Source organism: Bos indicus, chromosome 29 (assembly GCF_029378745.1).
Source record: "Bos indicus isolate NIAB-ARS_2022 breed Sahiwal x Tharparkar chromosome 29, NIAB-ARS_B.indTharparkar_mat_pri_1.0, whole genome shotgun sequence".
NCBI lineage: Eukaryota > Metazoa > Chordata > Mammalia > Artiodactyla > Bovidae > Bos > Bos indicus.
The window spans coordinates 32,563,663-32,582,834 of NC_091788.1; the positions used below are offsets into that span (position 1 = coordinate 32,563,663).

At 48.9% G+C, this 19,172-nt stretch overlaps 1 protein-coding gene across 4 annotated transcripts in view; it reads left to right on the forward strand.

Annotated features, from left to right (window-relative positions):
- The window catches only part of FLI1 (Fli-1 proto-oncogene, ETS transcription factor), a 131,879-nt gene that overhangs the window by 20,380 nt on the left and 92,327 nt on the right, over positions 1-19,172 (forward strand). Inside the window, exon 1 of one of the 4 annotated variants that reach the window (XM_070782498.1) lies at positions 12,254-12,388. The exons of 2 other annotated variants lie outside the window; for them this stretch is intronic. Coding sequence is in view for 1 of the 2 variants with exons in the window: in XM_070782495.1 (XP_070638596.1) it covers positions 15,246-15,299 (54 nt within the window). In the remaining variant the exon portion in view is untranslated. Of the gene's footprint in view, positions 1-12,253; positions 12,389-12,415; positions 15,300-19,172 lie in introns of those variants that run through there. One more of the 4 variants, XM_070782495.1, reaches the window with a different exon arrangement.

Here is a 19,172-nt window from a genome sequence, read left to right on the forward strand (position 1 = left end):
TAACCTAACTATTGAAATGTGGCTGGTGCAAAGAAGAACTTAGTTTTTAATTTCATTCCATTTCCTTCTAGTTAATCTACATTTAATTCACATGTGGCTAGTGGCTCCCGTATTAGACCATGCAAGTCTGTATATTTCAGGTCAAAAATGGTCTTAAAATCTGAATTCAGTTGGAGAGTATATTTATGTGGATTATTTTTATTTGAGTCAGCAATGTGTGCTCCACACAGATACTAACATTTCCATTGATTCTTATGACTGACATTAAAGCAAAATCAAAGGAAATGTGGATATCCATCTTTACCCAAATATTACCAGTGCTGGCCTGGGCCTGGAATTAAGGCTACCATCTAGTCTTTTGGCTTCATTGCCAATTCTACACTGGCCTCTAAGAGTATAATGCTGTCTTTTCCCATCTATAAAATGGATGCACTCGGAATCTGTCACCGGGATATTCACAAAAGATGATTAAATGTATATCGGGCTTGTCAAAGAAAGGTGTGGGCTTTTCCTGTAGACCTTTTCACTGAAAATGACCTCAGCCACAGGGAATCCTCCAGAACAAGGTGATTTCATTTTCCTCATTTGTAAAATGCTGGATGATGATCAATTGTTTTTAAGGTCATTTTCAGTTCTAATGCTGTGTCCTTCCACGAATATATGATTTTCTCTGACAGTAGATTCCATCCTTTTAACAGAGACTTGGCTTTCTGAGTTCCAAGATCCCTTTAATTCATTGTAAGTAGATTTCTTCTTAAGTTTAAATGTGAGCAAAGTAACTTATTTAGCAAACGGGTAGGTAGAATGGTGACTTTGAACCCCAGTGTCCCTCCAGTGCGTGTTCCCTGGACTTCCATTGCTTTGTGTTATTCTCAGTCACCGGGATCCACGTGCTTGATCTGTCCAAGGCATGGAGCAATTTCTCTCCCTCCTTCATGACCCTGACCCGTGGAAAATCGATCATATGACATGCTCTACCTGCTGTGGATTTGGAATGACCGTGAGGAATAAACACCTAGTTCTTCTCTGGGGAGATCTGACCTCCTTCCTAAGGCCTGATTTTTTTTTTTTTTTTTGGCTGTGTGGGCTCTCTCGTTGTGTCTGGCAGGCTTAGTTGCCTCGCAACTTGTGGGATCTTTAGTGCCCTGGACCAGGGATTGAACCCACACCTCCTGCATTGGAAGGAGAATTCTTAACCACTGGACTGCCAGGGAAGTCCCCCTAAGGCCTCTTCATGAGCAGAGCTGTGGTAGCTTTTGCTTCGGAAGTCTTCAACTGGAATCACTGAGAAGGTTCATCCTGTGTCTACCCCTGAATCAGTGGCGTGCATTTCTGAGCTGAATTGTTTAAAATCAAGATGGACAGATGTTACAGAGAAAATAGAGCAGAGCTCCCTGCAGGCTAACTAACTACACGATGGTTTTAGGGGTGATGAACCACTGTGGTTCTGCTTCTTTCTTACACTTGCCCTGTAGAAAGGAGAAAGTACAAATCAACTCCGGGGCACCTGTGAGTGCCCAATTCAAGTCTTGGATCATCTCATGCTGATTATGTATAGAATCCATCAAGAGTCGGTATTTCTATGGCTCATGCATTTTCAGAAAAATCTCTGCAGTTTGAAATCTTCCATCCTTGTTCTTTTCAGATTGCATCTGGAATAAAGTAAGGATGTGTGTGCAGAATATAATTCTGTGATGGTGATAGTTCAGTGACTCCTGGTACATCATGGCAAGCACTGAATTGTGGGTTTTCAGTGTTTGCTGTCAGCTTCTTGGGGGCAGACACCCCACCAGTTTGTCTTTGAGACCTCAGCTCCCTGCACATAGTTGTATATTTATTTATTTTTTTATAACTTTTTATTTTATATTGGAGTATAGCCAATCAACAATGTAATGATAGTATCAGGTGGACAACAGAGAACTCAGTCATATGTATACATGTATCCATTCTCACCCCAACTCCCCTCCCATCCAGGCTGCCACATAACATTGAGCAGAGTTCCTTGTGCTGTACAGTAGGTCTTTGTTGGTTATCCATTTTAAATATGGTAGTGATATTTGTGTATTTATTGAGCACTTTCTATGTGCCAGGTCCTGGGATACAGTGGTTAGAAAAAAGACAGGCAAGGCAGTTTTGGTACAGAAATTGCAGTCAAGATGGGAAAAGAGATACTGAGTGTGTTGTTATAAGGGCAAAGAGTTCTGTGAAGAAGGAAGTAGAAGATGCTTCAGGAGAGTGTACTATGGGGACCTAACCAGTCTCAGAGGTCAAAGGTTTCCCCAAGGAAGTGACATTTAGGCTGAACCCTGAAAGATAAGCACAAGTAGGCATGAAGGAGAACAGGCCTTCAAGAAGTGTTCACGGAATGAATGAATGAAATACTGCCTTCCTACTGCTCTGCTACATTTAGTGCCTCTAGGCACTGTCTGTGGGTCTGTAAGCCATTTTCTTCAGTAAAGGCAAGTAAGTGAATAAAGAATATCCCAAGAGGACAATGACTTTAAAGGTTTCAAAGACATGATCAGAGTAGTAGTTGACTGAGCACATAAGAGTTCCTTTGTATTGGTTTATAGACTTTTTTTAAAAAGTGTATTTAAGTGGAGGATTGATATGTTTTGAATATGCAGTGCATCCAGAAATGTCAAGGGCAGGAAGATTCTCTAAGGCTTCTTTCCATCTTTGATGATTTCCACAGCATATGGATTGGACTTGTTCTCAGCCTGGCAGACCTCCTCACTGGCAGAGTAAGGCTGCTCTTGGGCACACAGGGCTCTGGAAGTCATGCTCACTGGCTTCAGTGTGAGCTGCCCTCAGCCCTTCAGCAGGTCCTGGACCTCCTCATGCTTTGGTTTCCTCAACTTCAGAGCAAAGAGATTCTGCCAATGATAATTTTACCTCGAAGTGATGTTGTAATAAAAATGGCCGTAAGTGCATTTTGTAAGATCAAAAACAAAAAGAAGAAAATAAAAACCCCTGCTGAAGACGCATGCTTTCTATATCGAGTGTTTGCTAGAATTTCAGAGAAAGCCATCTGGTCTAAAACTTTACAGAGGTTAAGACTGGGATTGGCTTTTAAGGTCTTTTCTGGAGTGGCTGTGTCCTCTACCTATTTATTTACTTTAAAACAACTTTCCAGGAGCTTTCAGTAATGTCAGAAATGATGGTGGGGTCTTCCCTGGTGGTCCAGTGGCCAAGACTCAGCACTCCCAGTGCAGGGGACCCAGGTTCGATCCCTGGTCAGGGAACTAGATCCTGCATTCGCAACTGAGAGTTCGCATGCTGCAACTAAAAAAAGATGATGATGACAATAATAATAATAATATTAATTGAGTAGTTACAGATGAGCCAGGCACTGTCCTGAGCCCTTCAATGCACGTTGGCACTTCATTTCTAGCACAGCCCATGGGTTACATCTGTCATTAGACTTTACCTGAGAGGAACCAAGTGCAGAAAACCCAAGTTTCTTGTCAAAGTGCATGCAACTCATAGGGTCTGTCTGATTTCAGAGACTTTACTCCCTACATATGTGAAATATTTTGAACTTTTCAGAATAAGGGCTCAGGGTTGCTAAGTGACTAAACATATACAATTAATTATTTCTGCCCCAGAATACAAGAGTGTTAACATTAGCAGTTGATTTTTGCAATTCCTTTGGCCTCTGGCGTTCCCACACGCCTCCACCCCTCTTCCTAAGTATTGGAGCAGACTTCCGAGGTGATAGTGGTTCAGTTCCAGGCACTGCAGTAAAGCCAGCATCAGCGTAAAGCACGTCACAAGATTTTTCAACTTTTCTTAGGAAAAGTTGCATTTATACTTTAGTCTATTAAGCGTGCAACTGTATTGCGTCTGAAACCCTTCATTAAAAAACATTTTATTGCTAAAAAATGCTAACCAGGATCTGAGCCTTCAGCAAGTTGTAGAAGCAACATCAAAGATCACTGATCACAGATCCCAATGACAAATATGATAATGATGAAACAGTTTGAAATATTGTGAAAATTGCCACTGTGACACAGAGACACAAAACGCTATTGGAAAAATGGCACTAAGAGACGTGCTTGACATAGGGTGGCCACAAACTTTCAATGTGTCAAAAATGCGACATCTACGAAGCCCAATAAGCAAGGTACGCCTGTACGCTCTTCTGTTGTTTAAGGGGAAAAATATTTCCCGAACTTGTTCAAGTACAAACGAACTGCCTGAAAACTAGCAAAAGCAGTACTGAAGAACAGACTGTATAAATAGAGAGCGGGGGATTCTAGTCTACATTTTGTTCCCACGATCTTAAACTGTTTCTGAGGGTCTTTTTATTACCTCCTCTATCCCCCACCCCGTCCCGTTTCGTTGGATGCTACGGAGGAGAACGCATTTCTAACCTTCTTGAAATGGAAACAATAGGATTTGCCTGTGCTACTTTTATTTCCCCACTGGGGAATCTGAGCGATGACCTGATTGAATTCCGCCCATAAAGGTCAGGCTTTGAATTCGAGGCAGAGGAAAAAGCGAAGAAAACATTTTGCAATGATACCCCCTGGGTCCCAAGCATGGAAGGGCCTCTGCTCGGTGCACTGTGGTCTGCTGATAAGGATAACATGGATGACAAGCGGAACATTTCCAGGACAAAGGAAATTCCCTGCTTCATTGTTTAAAGGAAGCCCCGGTCCACTCGGGAGAGCCAGGTTTGGGGCATAGACACAGATTTCTCTGCCGCAGGGACAGAAGAGGCAGAGAAAAGCCAGGAGTGTGGTGGGAATGGGGAGCAGCCCAGCCCCTCGCGTGCCTGCTGCTCCCTAATTTCATCTGGGGAGCACCGGCGGGGTTGGAAGTCAAAAAGAGGTCATTGCAGTTTATGGCGTTCGTCGCAGCTCAGAGCCAGACTGTTAGTGATGGGGGCGCACAGGCTGGGAGAGTTAAAAGCCCAAATCGTACAATGTGGCCCATTGAGGAATCACAGAAAAAAGCACTAGGAGATTTAGCGAAGCTGATCTGGTTTTGAGTTTAAATTCTGGACCTCCTTCTCTCCCCACCCCCTCCAAGCCAAAATGTCAGCGAAGGGCCTGGTTTCCCTTTATGGAGTGCAGAATAAACAGATCTACGGCGGCAGGAGAGGGGCCCAGTCCCCCAGCCCGTAATGCCAGAGCTGGGGGTGGGGGGCTGTGGGGAAAAGCAGTTATTCTTCTGTCTGGTTAGTATTTGGCATTGACTTTCATTTTCTCCAACCTCTGTTTTCTAGAAGCCTGCCTGTACGGGAAGTACAGGAATAAAGAGAAGCTGATCTGGGGTGGGGGTGGAGGGGGGGTTCTCGCCAGACTTCAAAGGAGGTGGACTTTTGGTTTTCTGATAGTTTGGGGAGGCATTTGCAAAATGAAAACTGCTTTGGGGAATTGAACCCAGAGACGGAGCTTTTAGCCGTTGGCCCTGATGGAGGCCAGCGCTGGGCCTTCCCTCAGTCCCCTCCCAGCCCCGGGAGCGCGCCGAGCCCTGGGCATGGTGGGGTCAGCTGTGGTTAGCCTGGCCGCAGGACTCTGCATTCCTTTTGGGCTTTGCTTGGTTTGGGTGGGTGTGACCACGAGTTTACTCTGGAGAAAACTGAGACAAAGGTCTAAATTGGGCAGGATCTCGAATCTAATGACTTGTTTACAGATCCTGTACTTTTTCCAGGGCAGGGAGGAGGAGGGGGAGGAAAGGGCAAGCTGGCCACTGCGGGCACATTATTGTTTTTCAATCTAAGGAGGTGGGATCGTTTCAGAACCCAGCAGGGCATCTCCTGGCAGCCAGTGGGCAGAGCGGCACTCTGTGTAATTTTCCAAGGTGGGGAGGAAGCGGCGGCGGCCGTGGCCTCTGCCCACCAGCTTGGCTTCCGGGGCACAAACGCCCGCCCCTGCCACATGAAAGGCCCCGTGTCCTCCCGCTGCAGCTTACAGCAATGGGGGGGGGGGCTTGCTCCAAGTGCACCCCAGCCAGGGTACCCAGTAAAGCATGTGCACCTGCAGGATGGCCAAGGAAACAGAGCAGGACCTGTGTCAGCATGAAGCGATGCCCAGAAGGCCGTCTCGAATGGAAGAGCCGTCTCATTTAAGGTTCTGCTCTAAGGTGGCATTTATTTAATGACTGTTAAGTGTAAGAAATTCCGCTGCCCTCCCCTGAAAATTGCACTGCAGATTTGAGGACTTGTGCTTCTAGATTCTGGCCGTTCTTCTGGAGCTCAGAGGGCCTGCTTCTAAGACATTTAGGCCCCCAGGGTTTACCCCCCAAAGGGCAGGTTTGGACCACAGGGCAGGCCGGAAGTGCCTGCGCCCACGTGTGCCCTGGCGCTTTATAGAAACGTCCCTATTGGGCCCACACCCACCCACGAGTCAGATGTTGTCTTTAGCTTTTATGAGGGGGAGACTGAGGCCCAGAGGTGTTCAGTGATTCACTCAAGGCCACACAGCGGCTACACTTCCTTTGCACAGTGTGCACAGATTCACAAGGCGAGGCAGGAACCCACGTGTGCCTGAGCTCCTCAGAGTGAAAAGAGGGTGAAGGAGGGGTCTGCAAGGTGCGGTCTGCCCTTCTCCTGGACTGTTTCAGTTGGGTGTGGCTGATTCAAAGCTGCCCTGCAAGAGAACGTGCTCCAGTCTGTGAGTAGAGGAGCCAGACCACAGGGCGCTGCAGATTCTTGCTTTGCAGAAATCTTCCAGATGTTGATGTGGGGGCATCTAAGGTGGTGCTGGGATGGTGGGAGTGGAGTGTCCCTGGGACCCTCTAAATCCTCTGGCAGGGAAGCCTCATAGATACTGACTTGCCCAGGGAACTCAGGAATGGAAGGGGACTCCAATTAAAAATAGCATCAGCTGTAGTAACCACCCTTCTGTAAACACTGTAACAGCTAACGTTCACTTTATACCCAGTCAGTTAGAAACTCTGTGATGCTGTGAACTCATCTGAATGCAGAGAGGTGGCCAGGGCAGCTAACACAGCTAGAAAGAGAGGCAGCCAGAAGCCATCCACCGGATTCTAATCCCAGTTCCCACCATCAACTAAATGGGATACAGTAATGATTCTCCCCCCATCTTCTGAGGCTCCCCCAAAGCTGGCGACCCAGGCCCGCTGTTGGTCCGCTTCCTTCCCATCCTCTCCCAGCCCGGCCAGGGTCTGACCCATGGGGAGGCCAGGTCTGCGGGAAGGAGTAGGTGGCAAGATTCCTTTCCACTTGTTTCCTGCACCTGGAAACAAGCACAGAGGCCATTATTTGGATGACTTATTGTTTAGAGCTTTTGTTTATTTTGGTTTGGTTTTTAAGAAACCTTTACAGAAAGAATTGTGCAGATTTTTCAAATTTCAATTGTTGTCTGCTGCCCGGCCCAGCTGACCACCTCGCCGCCGGCCGATTGCTGGATAAATCTTAGTTAGTGGCTACAGACTGTGTTATTTATCTGTACCCCCGTAGGTGGAGAGTCAGTGAAATGGGAGAAGCTGCAGAGCAGCTGAGGTTGGACTCAGTGGAAAATCCAGAAGTGCAGATGTGGATCCAAATTGGGCTGAAAAATCTCATGAGATCAGGCTTTCTTGGACTTCCTGCTTTTCGCCCAAGCAGTATGTTCAACATAAACGAACTTTCGGTATTTTGAAACTTCCGTTTCTGATCTCAGAACCTGGAAGTGAAGAGCTGTTGTGAACATTTCCACAAATTTTGTCATGGTTATTCTGGAGGCCAAGTCCAACCCGGTTATTATGGAGCTTTTGGGCTCACTAACACCACAAGAGCCTGCCAGGACTTCCATAGAGGAGGGGGAAGGGCCCTCTGCCGAAGGGTCCAGGTTGGGGAGATCGGTGTTCAAATTGTAGCCCTGCCACTTCCGGCCGTGACTTAACCTCTTGGATGCTAAGTTTCTTCATCAGTTGGATGAAGAAAATATACCATTTCATAATGTTGTGAGGACAGAATTCTCTGTGTGTGTGCGCGCTCTCAAACTCTCCCCTCTTTGCCCATGTACTTGTGTATGATGTGTGCATATATGTCTGTATGGTGCATACTTATCTCTGCACCCACACATACCAAATAGAGGTGTGTGTGCATGTATGTTTATGTATTATTAATGTTTACCTTGAATATGTTCCCCTGGGGATCTAGGGCAGCCAGTTTCTGACAGCAGCTGCATGTAGAAGTCAGTGAAATCTCCCTGATTCACTGTCCAGTGGCACCTCACACACAGGCACCGAGGGCTCTGCATGCAGAAAGGATGAGACTCTGTGAGGCTGGAGAAATCTCTGGTGGTGTAGAACAAGAAGCGAGACTTACCTTGCACTTTGGGAGCTGAGTTATGTTCATCACATCCTCTTTTGCTTCTAGGGTCTCTTGCTCTCCTGCAATAAGCTAGCAGGAATGCCAGGCTGGCGGGTGCAGTAGGAAAGCAAGGTGTGAGCAGAGCCCTGCCCAGGCATTGACTGGAAGGAGCAGAGGTGGGTGGGGGTGTGAAATGAGAGGAGAGACACAAAGAGGCAGGGACCAGAATGAGAGGTGCATTAACCCACCCTATGCTGCTAATCCATTCCCTGGGCAAGCCTACACTGCATAGACTGTGACTTCTTTGCTTCTCTGTTTTTTGGCTTACATTTTTCTTTTACTCATTAAATCTATTGCTTATTTTTAAGTATTTTTTAATAGCAATTTCCAAAGTACTACATTATCTTCGCATAAAATTTAGAAAATATGGAAAAACCTGGGAAAATGCCAAAGCGCCTGCAGTATAGCAACCCAGAAAACAACCTATTAATATTCGGGTGTATTTCCTTCCAATCTTTTTAATGCAGATATATATACATCCACGTCTGGTTTTTGTATAACCAGAATCGTATTGTTTTGCAATCTCCTTTTATTCTCTTTGTATTTAATTATGGCTGTTTCCCTGTATCATCAGGCGTTGTGGTAGGTCACTGTGTCTTATGGACTGCCAGATAAACCCTCCATGAATGTTAAGTGCCGCGTTTTTGGACAGTATGTGTCATCTTGCTACTCTTCAACTTCTGAAGCTGGGGTGGTGTTTTATAACAGGGCTAGAAAAGTGTTAGTGGCTCAGTCATGTCCAACTCTTTGTGACCCTATGGACTGTACCTTGTCAGCCTCCTCTCTGTCCATGGGATTCTCCAGGCAAGAATATTGGAGTTGGTAACCATTTCCTCCTCCAGGGTATCTTCCTGACTCAGGGATCGAATCTAGGTCTCTGGCATTGCAGGCAGATTCTTTACCGTCTGAGCCACTAGGGAAGCCCAACAGGGCTAGAATTCTTTCTTTTCTATTTTAATAAAATATCCTTTATGGGCTTTAGAAATGATCTCACATGAAGTGCTGAAAAAGGGATGTTGAAGCAGCTACAGGATCCCCCTTCAGTCGGAAATCGGGAGGCACAGGGGCCTGGGTTCACCCCTTTGGGTCACCCAGAGGGAGGCGGGATTGAGGACTTGCAGGCCAGTCCAGGGCCCAGTCTGATGGCACCAGGACACCTACATCTCTGAGTCTGCTGCTACCACAAGGCTTCGTTTTTGCATAGGCTGTTTGACTTGCACAGACGTGGAAAGCAGCCACTAATAACAGAAGAGCTGCCTCTTCCGTCGTCAGGCCCGGCCGTGGCTGCTCAGCGACTTGGCGTCTGGGGCGGCGGCTGTCTGCCACACCTCTGCCCTCCCAGCAGCAGGGTCAGCCGGTCTGCTTGTCAGAAAGAGGCCAAGCCTCCCTGCCCACCCCGTGTGTGCTGGAGGTGGGGGAGGTAGACTTCTGAGGGCTCTTTGTCTGGTGAGGGAGCCCAACCTCTCTGCAGTGGGAGCCCCTCTGGCCACCCCCTGCCTGTCCCCCTCCACCCAGCTGATGACCTTCTTCTCCTCCAGCCCCCATGAACCAGAGCTCACTTGGCCAGCCTTGAGAAGCTGGAACCTCCTGGTAGCTTCGAGAGAATCTGTCTTTCCCAACTGAGTGCTGGCAAGTCTCTGAGGGAGAATTTTCTGGGAGGACCAGCAGCTGTGCGTTTATCCCGGCATGATACCTTGCAGAGTTGAGTCAGCCAAACCCTTCATCAAAGCCTGAACTCGCATGGTCCGCTTTGTCAACCATTCATTCATTCCATTAATAGGTATTTAGTGCCTCCTGTTGCAGGATTGGACTTCCCAGGTGGCGCTAGTGGTAAAGAACATGCCTGCCAATGCAGGAGACATAAGGGACACAGGTTCCATCCCTGGGTCGGGAAGATTCCCTGGAGGAGGGCATGGCTGCCCACTCTAGTATTCTTGCCTGGAGAATCCCATGGACAGAAGAGCCTGGTGGGCTACAATCCACGGGGTCACAAAGAGTCGGACACAACTGAGGTGACTTAGCAGGCATGCAGCGCACTGCAGGGCTAATGATGGGATGGAGGATAAAACAGCTAACACCCCTGCTCTCATGGAAGACACAAAAAATATAAAGGGAAGTGACTAGAATCGAAGAGTCGATGGTGGGAGTCTCGGGGGAGATACCTCCCAAGTAAGACCCTTGATACTCCTGTCTTAGGTTTGACAGTGGAATCCTGCCCTTAGTCCAGCCCCAGCCTCTGCTGAGCACACAGCTCTTCCAGCCGCTGAGCTGTAGAGAGACTATTGCTTTGGGTAAGATCAGTTACGGGCAGGAAAGGAGCCTGGCTCGAGCACACAGCCCCACAGACCCTTGTGGTCAGAGAGTTCCTAAATGAACTCGAACTTTGGGGGCTGGGATCTGTTTACTCTTGGCACACTGGGATTTCCTGTTTCTAAGAAAATGGGCTTAGATGCTCAGCTGCATTAACCAAACAACATGTTGACGCAAATGAATCTGAAACTTGCCAGCTCCAGACTCTCTAGAAGGTCAGATTTGGGAATGAGGCGTTCGGGTGACTTTCCAAACCCTGAGTTCCAAATCAGATGACTCAGACTAGGTATTTATTGGGGGTGGGGGTGGGGGGGGCTCCTTTCCAACCCTCCCAAACTGAACTCCTGCCAAGTGGCCTTCAGGTCGGAGACTCCCTGATCATCTTGGAGGGAGCAGGGGTGGGGGGACCTTTCCCCTGTCCACAGCTGGCGTTAGAAGCGGGTATCCCAAGTAGCTTAGCTGGGATGCTCTGAAAGATCCAGCCCCAGCATCCCATCTGCCTGAAATGATCACCATGAGCTGATTCCTTTGAGCCCTGGGAAGCTTGTGTCAAAATGCAACTTACTTATTGACATGACTGTCTGAGCTAACCTTAGCAAGGTCCTGTGAATATGGCAAATCTGGCAAGTTTTAACAGGGCATAAGGGAGGGCAGGACAGGAGATGACGTCGAGGATGCTTCTCAGAGAAGCCCAACCCAGAGAAGGGAGCGCAGGATGGGGATGTTCAGACACGGAGCATAACAGTCTAGTGACACCAGTTTGGTTGAGTGTAGATTCCAGAAAGCCCCATGATCCACCTGGCTACAGGTGGCCCTCATTTGGGACATTCTATCTCTTCTCTGTGGCCCCTAGACTCCAGCACACCTTGCAGAGCTGTACCTGATGAAGCTTCTGGGAGAAGCGCTTTCTCTGCTGGGAAAGATTTCACAGTTTTATCAATATTTGAACCAAGGGACTAAGTAGTGTGGCTTTACATATGAAAGTCCAACTATGTGAGTTGTTGTTCCTTCTTCAGTCGCTAAGTCATGTCTGACTCTTTGTGACCCCATGGATGGCAGCGCTACAGGCTTCTCTGTCCCTCACCATCTCTCAAGAGTCTGCTCAAACTCATGTTCATTGAGTCAGTGATGCCATCCAACCATCTCATCCTCTGTCGCCCTCTTCTCCTCCTGCCCCCAATCTTTCCCAGCATCAGGATCTTTTCCAAAAGAAAAGAGTCGGCTCTTTGTAACAGGTAGTCAGTTATTGAAGATTTATTCCATCACAGAACTTACAGTCATTGAGATATTGCTGGTTACTGCTTCCTGACCAGCGGCTAGTTGGACCAGGTGAAGTTCCCTTGGGAAAACCCATAGTCCAGGGAATGTGAATGTCAATGCACAAAGTCAATACAGGAGCATTATTTTGTATTTTGATCGTGTATTAGGTATTGTGAACCATGGTGGTGGAAGTCTCTGAAGAACCAGGATAAAAAAATATCTGCTGACAACTGCATACAAGTTCAAAGTAACAGTGGAACTATGAAAGGGAACAGAGGAACGAGTGGGGGATGAGACAGTGTATGTGGATAAGCCAAAAAGAAAACAGAAGAAAAGGAAAGTCCCTGTGGGTTCAAACTAGTGCAAGAGGGCTTCCTGGAGGAGGTGTGCTGTGATCCAGAAAGGTTCATCTTCATGACTGTCCACATCACTGGAAAACAAAAGGCCAGAATCAACATCTTTACAAGCGTTGGCGGCCTGTGAGCAGTGGTGAGTAGCAATGGCTGTGAGTGATTCTATGGAGCTTCTGCACAAGGGTAGAGATATTTCAGAGGTGGAAATCAAAGAATTGTGTTCCTGGTGCCATCTATGTGCTGAGCACCAGGAGCGGGCATGGTGGGGGAAAGAGAAGGAAGGAAGGAGAATGGGAACAGAAAGACTGCTGGAGATTTCCAAGGAAGGGGTGGACGGAGCCCATCCTTTCTTTCATTAGAGTCATCATCAGAGGCGTACTGAGCACCGTGCGGCATTGTGAATGCAATGATGTATAAGGTGTGGTTCCTGTCTTTGATTAACAGTGTCCTGATGGACACGGGCAGACTCTGAAGGAAAGCAAGTGCTTTCTTTCACAATACTGTGTACTAAATGTCACAAGAGACCAACTGAAGAAACAACCAACTCTGCTGGAAATAGCTGGGAGAGCTGGGGAGGGCTTCGTGGAGGGCAGCTCATGATGGAGTTGGCTTTTTCAAGTGACTTCGGATTTACTTGGCAGGATATTCCAGGACACTGGTTCGATCCCTGGGTTGGGAAAACCCTGTGGAGAAAGAAATGGCAACCTGTTCTAGTATTCTTTCTGGGAAATCCCATGGATAGACGAACCTGGCGGGCTACAGTCTATGGGGTCGCAAAGAGTTAGACATGACTGAGCACGCGCACACACACACACACACACATTCCAGGATGAGGGAGCATGAAGGGGAGAAGGATGTCAGTTAAGTGTGCCACATTTACAGGGCAACGGGCGGGGAAACTGGAAAGGAGCTTGGGCTTGACCCCCAAAGCTATCACTTTCATATCAGATTCTAGAGAATTTGAATTTTATGTCGTGGCCAACAAAAAAAATCAATACTTGTTTTTGTAAGGGAGTCGGATCAGCAATATTCATTCAATTCCATTAACTATGCATTTATAGGGCACCTACTACAAGCAAAGCATACACTGTGCTGGGTATTCCTAGCCCTCAGGGACCCTCTAAATCTGGGGAGGAGCAATGGAGACAGTGAGGAAAAGACCACAAACAACTAATGCAAGATTGTTGAGGAAGAAGCAGAGGTTCATGGAGGCAGAGATCCCCAGAACCCTACTCAGGCCCGATTCAGAGATTCTACCATTTCTCATTTCTTTCCTTGGTAATTATCCCTAGGACTCACCCTCTTTCCTCCAGGAAAACTGCATTTATTAACCCCAGAAGGAACTGTGGGGTTCAGGTCGGACTGTCAGCAAATGGGGGACTCCCCAAAGCCACTCAGTACAAGTAGCCAGGGCTATGACTCCAGGCTGTGACTCGAGGTGTTTGGTTTAGATAAAAACTATAATTAGCTGCCACAATTGCTGGTGGATGTGGGAGGGGGGATGGGAAGACTTAAATGTGAGTAGTTGTTTCTGGGTTCCTTTATTTCTGGCTCTTCTGATCTGGAGTCTGTGTTCAGCTAAATCCTTCAGTTTGCATATGCAAAGTAACCCCCTAGGTAGGCCTGAATAGCATCCCCTCCTGGGAAACTCAATCAGGGTCTTCCTGTGCCTTCCTCCTCCTCCTTCCCCTTCCAGTCCCAGCTTGCACATCATGCCATATCCACACCCTCTCGTGTCTTCAAGCAGTACCAGGGGGCTGGCCGGTCCCCTTCAGATCATAACCCACATCTCGGCCCCTCACACTCACCTGTGACCACAGGCAGGCAGAGGCAGGGGATTCAGACTCACTTCCTCAAATCTATCCTGCGCATGCCTCCAGGGGACTGTCTGAAGAGAAGCCTGCGGGGGCTGGCAGAGCAAGGCCAAGCCTGAGCCCAGACCTAGCTATTGCAGTGCCCGGTTTATAGAAAGATAGCTTGTCCTCCCTTTATGTGTTTGCCCTCCTTTTCTTTTTTTTTTCTCTTCTTGCTCTCTTTCTGACTGAGTTGCCTCAGCGCTGGTGGTTTCAAAACTAGCAGCTGCAAACTTATGAAGGAAAAAAAAAAAAAAAAAAACCAAACCACAAAAACCCGTCTTGTGAAAACCGTGTGTGCCAGTCTAAAAGTGGCAGGCCGTGCGGGAGGAGAGCCTGCTCACGTGTTAGCCGCCAGGGTATGGGGATCACGACTGGGTCTGCACTGAGGCAGGACTTGCAGCATGGCCCGGGCCTGGGGGTGTGGGGGACAAGGCAGGAGAGAAGGAGGGTGGACTCCACGCAGGCTGGGAGCCTGTCAGGAATGACTGTCTGCCTTGGAGGAGATGTTTGAAACAGTCTGGCTTCCCAGATGCAAATCACACCCGCTGTCACCACCACATCACTGGCGTCTTCCTCCCGAAAACCCAAGGTCTGACCTCTATCCTGGGTCCACTCGGGAGCTGGGGAAGCACCTGTACCTGCATCCTGAGTCCCCTTGTCCCCAGCTAACACCCACTCACACTCACCAGTGTGTTCACACCTTTTGGGACCTCCCCTAACCCAGCCTCAAACTCTGACTCCGTTGCTAGTTTCAGCCTGCCACTCAAGGTAAGAAGTAGGAAGGACCTGACAGGAGATCCTCAGACGTTCTTGGAGGAAACTGAGTCCTGGTCTGGCCCAGGTTTGAAAAAAGAAGTCCTCAGAAGTTTCAGGCTGGACAGGAGAGCTCCTTGAGTGACCTCGACAGGCCTGGGCTACTTCTCCTGCCCAAACTCTACATGACTATCCCCTTTGACCAGAACACAGAGGATGCTCAGGTCATTCGGCCAGATCATTGGGAGATCTGTGGATGGCCAGGCAGGCCACTCATAGACCTACAGACAGAGAGCACGGAGGCCACCCCAGGAGGCCCTCGTGGAGCACACCCGTTGCCAGACCCTGTGGGGAAAGACAAAAGGGGGGACAAGACACAGCTCAATGCACAAGAGCCCAGTGGACTCCGGTTGTGAAAGCAAGGCAGAGGAATCTAGGGTAAGTGTGTCAGTATTTGAGAGGCAAGTTGGCGAAGTGATCAGCACTGGGTGGGGTTAATGACAGAAAGCTTCAAGGAGGAAGTAAGTTCTGAGTAGAGGTTGAAGGAGGGGAGGGACAACGGCTGGGCCAGAGGAGGGGGAAGAGGAAGTGTGTCCTGTGGGGGGAGGGGCTGGCCTTTGGGAAGGGTGAATGTGCTCTCCTGCTGGCCCTGGGAGCTGGCCACTTAGAGTTGGACCACTTGGTGGTCCCACTTAGAGTTGATATCATTTGGGTATATATATATATGTATTTTTTTTGATGTGGACCATTCTTGAAGTCTGTTGCGTCTGTTACAGTATTGCTTGTGTTTTACGTTTTGGTTTTTTGGCCACAAGTCATATGGGATCTTGGTTTCCCAGGTGGCTCAGTGGTGAAGAATCCACCTATCGGTGCAGGAGACTCAGGACATGTGGGTTCGATCCCTGAGCGGGCTATAGGATTGCAAAAGTCGGATACAGCTGAGTGACTAAGTACGTATGCATAAGTGGTATCTTAGCTCCCCAACCAGGGAATGAACCTGCACGCCCTGCATTTGGAAGGCGAAATCTGAACCACTGAACCACCAGGGAAGTCCCATTTGGTTGTATTCTTAAGGAGGAAGAATAAGATTTATAACAGGCGTGCTGTGTAGTGGCAAAGATGTAGACTTGGGAAGAAGCACATTTTAGCATCAGACAGATCTGGGTTCACACCATAGCTCTGCTGCTGATAAGCTGGGGAACCTCCCAAGCTTCACCTTCCTGAACTATAAAATGAGGAAATTGGCAACAATGAAATGAGATGAAATAACTTACACAAAGTGCTTTGTTCTGTACTTGGCCAAGAGCAGCTCCTAAATCGATAGTGGTCAGTACTATATATTTTATAGCTTACAGTTTAGCAAGGCAGCCACCGAAAACTGTTTAAGGTCCCTAGAGTGTCAGGCTTGCAGATTCTTGACGTCGGGTCTCAGCAGGTCAGGCCTGTGTCATCCTTTTAGTGGGATGAAGTCAGCCAAGCTTTGAGTGCTGGGTCCACGGCAGTGGTCGTGGACAGGGCTGACCCATCAGCTTCGAACATTGGCCTGCTGCAGCCAGAGGCCTCGAGGCATGGGTTCAAGTCCCGTCTGATTGAGAAGTAGGCACACCCACCCACCTGCACGCATGCTCAGTCGCATTTGACTCTGCAACTCCATGGATTGTAGCCCACCAGGCTCCCCTGTCCATGGGATTTCCCAGGCAAGAATACTGGAGTGGGTTATCATTTCCTTCTCTAAGGGTGTTCCCGACCCAGGGGTCAAACCCACATCTCCTGCGTCTCCTGCATTGGCAGGCAGATTCTTTACCCCGAGCCACCTTGGAAGCCTTTCTAACTGTTTAACAACCAGCTCTCTGATGTACGTAACCTGTTTCCCTGGTATAAACACTGCCACAGTGGCCAACTGGAAGCTGCCAGTGATACTGAACCTGAATCTGGGGCTGGGAAAAGGCATGTGCCGTGAGGTCTCCCCTCGTAACCCTGGACCAGCGTCTGCTGCCTCCCGCGGCTCCGTCCAGACGTGGGGAAGGACGCCTGTCCCCCGGGCCAGCCTGGTTTTGCTTCTTGTTTGTTTGTTGAGGGTGAGCGTTAAAGGAAGAGAGCATCCCTGCCGTCTCCTCCATCCTCCCCTGGGTAGAAGTAAAGATTCCCTCCCAGGACCCACTTCCCCTTGGGCCACTTCCATCCTGACTAGCAAGTTCACTTTGCTCACAAGCCGAAACAGGACAAAACAAACTGAGGGCTCTCTCCAGCTCTGCTTTAAGAAAGACCAGCAGGTGCAGCCTCCAGCTCTACCACCCTCGTTCTGGGAGCTGCGGTCCTTCCGAGGTGGAGTGGCCACCCCTGGAGCAGATGAGGCTTCACGTCCTTTGGGAAGTGGCTGCACCATCTGCCTTCTTCCTCTGAATTATCCAGCAGCATCCAGCACAGGCTTATGGAGCTGCAGGAGATCTTAGGGATGGTCTGGGTGCCCACTGACTGCCGTGAGGGTCGGACGGGGGCGAGCCCCTCAGATGGGGCAGGTCTGCACACCCCGCTCCCTTTCTGGCCTGTGCTGATGTGCACACATTTTCCTCAACCATTTCTTCCTCATTCCTGTGGTCCCTGCGGGTGTGAACTCCCTCGGGCAAGCCTTCTCTTCTTTGTGTGTTCCCCACAGGCACCCAGCACAGGGCTGGGCAAACCGCTGGACTAACTGATGAATAGATCTGCTCCTATTTGCAATGAAGGAACTGACAGGAGTGGTGGGAAAAGGAAAAAAATTGGGGCACCTCCCCTGGCAAATTCCATCTTTGGATTCCCTTCTTCAGTTACAAGAAATATTAATATCTTGTTTCTACTCCCTGTTTACCCCAGTGGGCAACTTCACCTGGATATTAGGTGGGTCTGTACAACCTACACCATGCTGAGGGATACAGCATGCCATGTAAAACCAACCACAGTCAGTGAGCTCCCTAGCTGGGGAGTGGGCTGAGGGGAAAACCCACGACTCCCCAAACCTCTGTTCCAACCACCAGAGCCACGCCTTCTGCCTGCGGCTCTCTCATTCCTCGAGGTGACCCACGCTGGGCTCCACGGTGACGCTGAGCTGCTGGTGCCTGTCTAGGTCTATAAGGAGCTGGCTGGACTCCTGGGGGAAGCCTAGTGCACTAGAGATGGGCCGCGGTGGCGCTTCTGCAGCGAGCACCTGCCTTCCCCCAGGCCCCTCGCCCTGTGACCTGGTGTGGATGGGGACACAAAGGGTACCTGACCGGGCTCTGCCCAGAGGCCTTATTAGGCTCTGAGTTTAGAAGAAAAGAGGGAGGGGGAGGGGTTAATAGAGTGACAGGAAGTGAGCTTATTATATTTATAAACAATGAGCCCATGTTCACATTTCAGGTGTCCTGATTCATCTCGCAGGTGGGAGGGAGGAACTGCTGGCAACCTTTCGCTCGGGGCTCCGGGTTTTGGAACAGGATTTCCTCTGCAAGTTGTCGAAGATCAGATAAAAGTCTTAATCTCAGGCACACACAGCCGCAGGCCTTGGGCCCTGCCACCGTGTGCTCGACTTTCAGTAATGAGACTGAACAATGGTTCGGGCCATGGGACAATTAAAGAGGTGGGAAGAGAAATGGGTGAGGTTGGAGGGATGCAGGGCTTCCCGTGGGAGATGCGGGCCCGCTAAGCAGGAACACTGGCTGCGGTCCAAGCAAGGTCTCTTTTACACCCTTGGCCTCCTTGTACCAAAGAGAAAGTATACAAAAGAGAAACACATCCCTACCGCCTGTTTTTAAAGGATGGAAACGAGAGGCAGTCACTTCTGCTTCTCAAGCTGGTTTCTTCTGAACTGGCTGGAGAGCATGCCCCAAAATTAGCTGGGAGGGCTGGGATGTGAGGACAACTTGTAAACTTGTAAACAACTTGTAACAACTTGTAAGCATTCTCCAGAATGCTTGCACTCAAAGGATGCCTCCCACTTTTTTCCCCCAAAATGCATCTTTAACTTCAGCATCTTCTCAGAGCAGGCAGAATCAAGATGTTCAGGGGTCCCTTTATGGAGCGGCACGCTGCTCAGGAACCCTCTGCTCTACTGACCTCCAAGCTATTCTCATCTTCCAACACAGAGTTCATTCGTGTTGGCCAAGCCAACTAAGTCAGTTTTAGATATAAGGGGTCATAGAAACCTTGATGATCTTGGAATCAGGGTCTGTATTCCGCAGGATTCTTCCTGCTCAGAAGTCCCTCTTTTGATTCTTACTCTTACCATCTCCATTCTGCCTGCCGTGCATGTCTTTGGTTGTGTGGGAACTGTGCTGAAAACTTCACCCATCCTCG